The following is a 6,818-nucleotide window of genomic DNA, read 5'->3' as shown; positions in this document are numbered from 1 at the left end:
AATGTTTGATAATTAAGCCTAACTTTTCTTGGTATACCGTGGGTCAAAGAGGACTTAAGATGGAAAGTCCCCATTTCCACCTGTGGGCTCATAAACATGGCGATGTGTGAAACCACAACAGATTGGACAGGGCATGAGCCTGCCCAACTCCTTTCTGGCCTTGCCTGGTGTGATCCTTCTCAGCGGTACTGCCAGTCCTGAACCCCGGGGTTCATTCACAGCCTTGGGGGATGCTGTGTGCTCTTTTCTCCAGCAGAAAATGCCATCAAACAGACATATTTCCTCCCTGAAAGTTGCTTAGAAAATGTCCTCCACGAACCAGCAGAGTGCCAAACCAGACAGTTGCATGGCTGGGACAAACTGTGGGGCCACTGGCAATGGCAGCAGGATTTATCCCTGCTGTTTATAATGGCTTTTTGGGAACCTATTCTCTTTGAATGGATATCTTGCTCAGCCTAGATACAGTAGGGAGGGCCTTGGACCTTCCCCAAAGCAATGTGCCTTACCCTCTCTGAGGAGTGGATGGGGGGTAGGGTGGGAGGTAAATGGAAGGGATGGGAGGAGGAGAGGGAGTGGGAACTGGGATTGGTATGTAAAATGAAAAAGATAGTTTGTTTTCTTTAAAAAAAGGAAAAGAATAAAAAAATAATAAAAAAAGGAAAAAAATGTCCAGTTCTTTGAGTAGCTTCCCAAAGGTCTTCCACAGAGACAATAGGAGAGTCTTCCGTGTGTTCAGACAGGTCTGAGAGAGCATTAGAAAACAACACAGTCCATTCCCATAACTTCAGCGAGTGCTGCTTACAACTATGGAGTATCAGCGTACTTAAGCTGTCGTCTGATTTCCTCACTCATTGTAGCCTGATTTTACAGGGAAGTACCTAACTACAGAGCACACCGACTTTGTGGACACTAAATGAGGAACAGATATCTCTTTAGCTCATTCTGTAGTTAGTTAAGGGGGATTAGAGTCTCTAGGAAGCCTGGCCTTCCCACAGCTCACATTGCTTTGCGGGAGAGTTAACAGTCTGGCATGGGACCAAGCATTTGCTGCCTGCACTAACTAGACTAGGTAGCACTTTGATGGTTGCTGTCTTTTTTCTAGTAGTTGTTTAATGATTTGCTTTCCTTTACACTGACAAAACAAAGGTTTATTCTGATCAAGTTCAATTACCCAGAAAGGCCCTTCCAGAATATCCCAGTGCTTTTCTTTTTTTTTTTTCATAGAAAGAAATCTTGATTTTTAGCAAAATCATAGATGTAAAACTTAAAACATGTTTGCAGGGACAAATCCTGGGTATCAAAAGTACAGGCTTAAATTAATCTTTACATAGTGTACTAATCAGGTGTCCCTAGAATAATCTTTTTTTTAATTTTTATTTATTTATTTATTAAAGATTTCTGTCTCTTCCCCGCCACAGCCTCCCATTTCCCTCCCCCTCCCCCAGTTAGGTCCCCCCCCCCTCATTAGCCCGAAGAGCAATCAGGGTTCCCTGCCCTGTGGGAAGTCCAAGGAACCCCCACCTCCATCCAGGTCTATGAATATAGCGGACAATGAGGACTACTGGGAACTCAAGAACAATGGCAATGGGTTTCTGATCCTACTGCACGTGCTGGCTTTGTGGGAGCCTAGGCAGTCTGGATGCTCAACTTACTAGGCCTGGATCCCAGTGCTTTTCTATGCAGACACTTGGAAGGCCTTTCCATACCCACCATGGCCCATAGTGTAATACTCCTGGTCTCCACAGCGCCACCCTTCCAGGATCAGGAATCTGGCCGAAGATAGCTAGGCTCTCCAAGCATCGCTTTCTGCTCTAGGGAGTTGTGCAAGGACTCGGGTCCGGAAAAACAAGAGCCTCCCGGCGACCGGCAAGCTGTAAAACGGTCCAGAGAGGTGGTGAGCTGAGGTCACTGTTGGGTCTGGATTTCTAGCCCCTGTAGTGGCAGGACCAGAAGCAGCTGACGCTGAGCAGTCCGGACGGCCTAAGAAGGCAGGGCGGCTCGGGGAGGGTGGGTACTCCAGATCCGATGCGTTGTCCTCCTGATGTCCCCTGCCCACAGGAGAAGGTCTGCCAGAAGGTGGATGCTGGGGTCATGATGGATGTGATATCTGCTCTGCACCCCCTGCCCATGGGACCCAAGATGAGAGTCAGACAGGGATAGAAAGATCAAAGATGGGATGGGGTGAAGCGTAGTTTAGCGTCCCCTGCCCACAGGAGCCTAGACCAGGGATCTGCAGGAAGCAGCAGATGCTGGGGTCACGATGGGTGGGGTGCCTATGTTGTGTTCCTCGCCCGCGCCAGCGCAACTCCCAGTGTCCCATAGAGGGCGGATGCTCGGGAAGCGCACTCTGGCCCCGCGCCACTCGCTCAAGTGAGCCGCCCAGGCGTCTGAAGGGGAAAGAGCCCACTCTGGGGCACTGTGAGCCGGCGTCCTTCTCGTACCTTCTATACCCGGGAGCGCCTGGCAGGCAGCATCTCTCCCACGCGCCCAGGGCTCGGGGCGTTGGGCTGGGGGCGGGGCAGGGAGGGGGCGGGGGCCGGCGGCCACGTGGCCTCGCAGGAATGCGCGGGCGCGAGGGCCGGGCGCCTCGAAGGAACGGGCAGGAACGCTGGCCAGTGGGCACCAGACACGGCCCTCTCTGGCCAATCACAGAGAGGTGGGCGGGGCTTCCCCCGGAGGGCGGGGTGGGAGCGCATCGCGGGCGGGGCGCGCGGGGGGCGCAGGACAACTGGCGGACGCAGACGGCGGATGGCGCCCAGCCCCTTGGTGAGTGAGCACGGCGACCCCCTCCTTCCCCAGGCCGCTTGCACGGGCTGCTTCTTTGCTTTAAAAGTTGCACTTTTGCCCAGCTCCCCCAAAGTAGCCAAACCCCACCCAGAGTTTGCGGGAGCCGCGCACACAGTGTCACAGATGGCAGCGAATAGTCACCCCCACCCCCCAACACACACACAAGTTCACCGCTGTCCCTGGCACAGAGCAGCAAGGAACTCCCAACTTCAGTTTTGGTTGTCCCCAAATCTGGTCGGTATTCCCCTCTCTAGGCCCTACACGAACCCCCTGCCAGACTTAGCAGTATCTCTGGACACAGGACAGCAAGAAGCACCCCCAAATGTACAGGTGGCCCCTAGGCACAGACGGAAGCAGGCGGGCTCTCAACATTGAGGTGTCCCCAGGCTTAGGTAAGGCATCATGCAGCCCTCTATCCCTAGACTAACAGGTAATGAGAAGCCCCCTCCCCTCAACTTCAGTGGGCATTCCTAGACACAGAGCAGTGAGCAGCCCTCTAACTTCAGTGAATGTCCCTAGCATCATGGATGTCCCACAGCCTGAGGAGAAAGCCCTGGGGTATGTGCAATAGTGACTTACAGTGTCTGGCCTGGAGATGTGGGGTGAATTCACGGGGCGCTGGAATTGCGTGGGGAAAGTCAGACTGGGACCTTTGAATGCGGATGCTTAGGATCCTAAGGTCCCCTTTAGAGCGAAGGTGACAGCTATTGGTTTTGTCACCCACCATTGCTCAATAATCGAGATCTTGGTCTGATGTGCAGAAAATAAAAGCAGGTGGCTGGGCCTGGGACGCTCTGTGGGACCCCATGCTTTGAACGCAGTCTTTGAGCTTTTAATGAGTTTGTCAGTTCCTAGAGGGCAGTAGGTGTGCTTGGTGTGACTCAGATACAGCTTTTGCTGGAGGAAGAGGTTCTTGTGAACTCATGGGGCAGAAATCTTTTTTTTTTTTTCTTCTCTGGCTGGAACACGCTCTAAGCTGTGTTGCAGTGTTTCAAATCTGAGCAAGGGACAGCGTTTTCACTGCTAGGTGACTTTTTTCCTTTTCCCCCGTTTTTTCTTGATAGAATCTAGGTCCTTACACATGCTGGTAACTCCTGCTGAACACCTTGTATGGCAGATGCTCTACTGCTGAGCTACCCCACAGCCTATTAAAAATACCCCCACATGCTATTAAAAATCTGTCTTGGCACTTGAAGGCCTGAGTTAGGAGAGGCTCTTGAGTCTTCATATTAACGAGGAGCCGGGGTTGGGGTGTGGCTCAGAGGTAGAACACTTGCCTGGCAGGCAGCAGGCTGGGTTTGATCCCAAGGAAGTGCCAAATAAATAAATAAATACACAGATAAAGTTGTGATGGATGGCTAAATGAGAATGCCTCCACAGGGGGAGAAGTCTTGGTTCCTAGTTGATGCTGTTTGGGTGGCTTTAGGAGGGGTGAATGGTCTTGAAGGAGGACCTGTGTCCTTTGAGGTGTCAAAGCCACACCCCATTCCGAGTATATTCTCTTTGCTGTGTACTTGTGAACCAGGTGTGAGCTCTCAGCTGTCTCCGCTGGCCACCACACCCGCTGCCTTGCCCCCCTCAGTGATGATGGTGGACTTCCATCCCTCAGGAACCAGCTGCCCAAATACACCCTCCCTTCTGCAAGCTGCCTTGGTCATGGTGGTTTATCACAGCAATAATAAAGTAACTAACACCATACATATCTCAAAGACCTGTTTTCCCCAAAGAACTAACTTTCGTTAGGAAAGAGTCTTGAGGTTTAAACTAGTATCTTTACGTGTGCACCACTCGGTTCCAGCACTGACAGCTTTCTCTCACCTCATTGGCTTCTGTGTCACGCACGAGTTACCGTGTGCAAAGTCGCCATCCAGAGTTAGTGGTTCATGATTTCTCGGAGGGTTGCTGTATTTGGTGATGCCCATCGTTCGCCTCACCATACAGACCGGTTACTGACCAAGGAGTTCGCTACCGAGGGATGACGTGAAGTTAGTTATTGGGAATAACCTTTTTTTTCCTTTTTTTTTTTTATGTCTTCATGCTTGCACAAGCTCTACTACTGAGCTACCCCCCCCCCCCCCCACAGCCCTCTTTGTCTTCCAGCGTTTGGTTCTTGTAGATTCATCAATGATATTTATCAAACTACCTCTTGCTGTTCTGATGTGCTGTTCCTTCCAGTGAGGCTAGAAGCAAGCACTGGGCGGTTCCAAATGGAGACGTTCTGGGTGGGGAGGGCTGTGTGCCTGGGCCCTGGGTTACCTGATGGAGTCACTCCTAGCCCTGTGGCTGTCTGCTCTTGGCACACTGCTCACGTGTGACGTCCCGGGGAGGTTAAAAACACTCTCTCCCAGAAAGTGTTCTGTGTTCACCAGAGGCCAGTGACAATCCAGCAGCCGTGGCTGTTGTCATCTGTGGATAATAGTGTAAGCCATTCTCGTAATCAGAGGAAAGCCCTGTTGTATAATACATCATTCTTTAATTGCACGGCTCAAAATCCTAAGTACACAATGGAAGGCTGTGTCTGGAGATACTCAGAGCATTTTTTTTTTTTTTTTTTTTTTAGTTTTTCGAGACAGGGTTTCTCAGTGTAACAGTCCTGACTGTCATGGAACTCGCTTTGTAGCCCAAGCTGGTCTTGAACTCACTGAGATCCACCTGCCTCTGCCTCTCTAGTGCTGGGATTAAAGGCGTGCACCACCACCACCCAGCAGTTCAGAGTACAGTTTGCTTGGGTGGAGGGGTAACTATGCAAGGCTACGTTAGACACAGTGTGCTACACTGTTAATTATTGTCCGGGCAGAGCTGCACTCTTGTTAGCCGCGCTCTCTGGAGATGCGATCTGGGGACAGACAGTACATTGGGGTGGGTGTTCAAGGACAGACAGCTTGGAAGGGTCTGAAATGAACTGAGAACTGGTGTCAGATGGTCCAGGAGTATATCTGTGGACAGGTAGCAGGGTGGTGGCCTTGGTCGGGACCTGGGCTGCAGCCTCTGGAGAGAGGCAACATCTATAGGAACATGTGGGATACAGTGTACCTGCCATCAGCCCCTTTGCTGAGTGCACCCTCTTCTGCCCTACCCCATTGACGACCTGGCCTCCTGCAGTCCTGCGTGATGGCTTTGGCCCCTTTCTGTATGTGAGTTTTCAAATCTTGATTCTGAAACGAAGCAGTGATTTTTCCTAGTGCCGCTGCCAGTCTCTTTCCGGCTTTACCGTGTCTTGCTTTTCCTTGTGTCACGGTAATGCACGCCTGCCAGTGGAAGGTGGGGTCTGTGGGTTGTTAGGTTTTGACAAGACAATGGGGAAGAGGTAAAATGCTTTTCAAAAGTTATTAGGTTTAATGTTTCTGCCTCCCATCTGTCACTTTTTGATATGGGAAGTGATTTGGGCTGTAAAATACAACGTGAAAAGTTGTACAAAACCAGGCACAGGGGCACACGCTCACAATCACAGCCCTGGGGAGGCTCAGGCAGTACAATGTTGAGTTTGAGACTAGCTTTGGCTGCTTACCAGACTTGGTCTTCAATCCAACGGGGAGCTGTGACAGTCATATGAAGGGTCTTGTAGGAGAAGCTATGGACAAGCGTGCCTAGTGGGTCTAGTGTGGCTCTTCCATATGGCGGTGGCCTGGGTGAGTTAGTGTCCTGCAGAGGAATGAGGTGCTGGTTGGTCCAGGCCAGGCTACAGTCCTCAGGAGGGGCTGACAAATGGGCCTGATCTGTGACAACAGGAGCACCTGTCCATGGCTCGCTGCAGAGAACCGGCTCTCATCACTGGGCCTGCTATCCTGAAGGTGTGGGCTGCCTTAGACACTGAGGCTGGTTTTCATTGTGGGCGTGGCTGGTGGGTGTAATCAAGCTTCCCCTGAACCTGTGGCGCTTTTTTCAGTGCTGGGGATTGAACCCAGGACCTTGAACATGCTGGATGAGTGTCCTACCACCCAGCCACAGCTCCATCCTGAGGTCATTTCTTTACAGAGAAAGCCTTGCAGACATTTGCCTTGAGATACAGCACCAAAGAGAAAACTCTAGAG

General features: G+C 51.3%; 1 protein-coding gene across 5 annotated transcripts in view; it reads left to right on the top strand.

The window, feature by feature from the left end:
* Nucleotides 1-1,690: 1,690 nt before the first annotated feature.
* Arhgef10 (Rho guanine nucleotide exchange factor 10) overlaps nucleotides 1,691-6,818 on the top strand; it is an 87,424-nt gene continuing 82,296 nt past the window's right edge. For 2 of the 5 annotated variants that reach the window (XM_041673971.1, XM_041673966.1), the window contains exon 1: nucleotides 2,725-2,766. In XM_041673971.1, coding sequence (XP_041529905.1) covers nucleotides 2,749-2,766 — 18 coding nt within the window. In that variant the 5' untranslated portion in view covers nucleotides 2,725-2,748. Of the gene's footprint in view, nucleotides 2,008-2,703; nucleotides 2,767-6,818 lie in introns of those variants that run through there. The other 3 variants (XM_041673968.1, XM_041673970.1, XM_041673967.1) reach the window with 3 other exon arrangements.

The sequence above is a fragment of the Microtus oregoni genome, unplaced genomic scaffold (assembly GCF_018167655.1).
Source record: "Microtus oregoni isolate MIOR12 unplaced genomic scaffold, Mior012 000024F_ref0000369, whole genome shotgun sequence".
Classification (NCBI taxonomy): domain Eukaryota; kingdom Metazoa; phylum Chordata; class Mammalia; order Rodentia; family Cricetidae; genus Microtus; species Microtus oregoni.
This window is presented reverse-complemented; position numbering and strand designations above follow the sequence as displayed.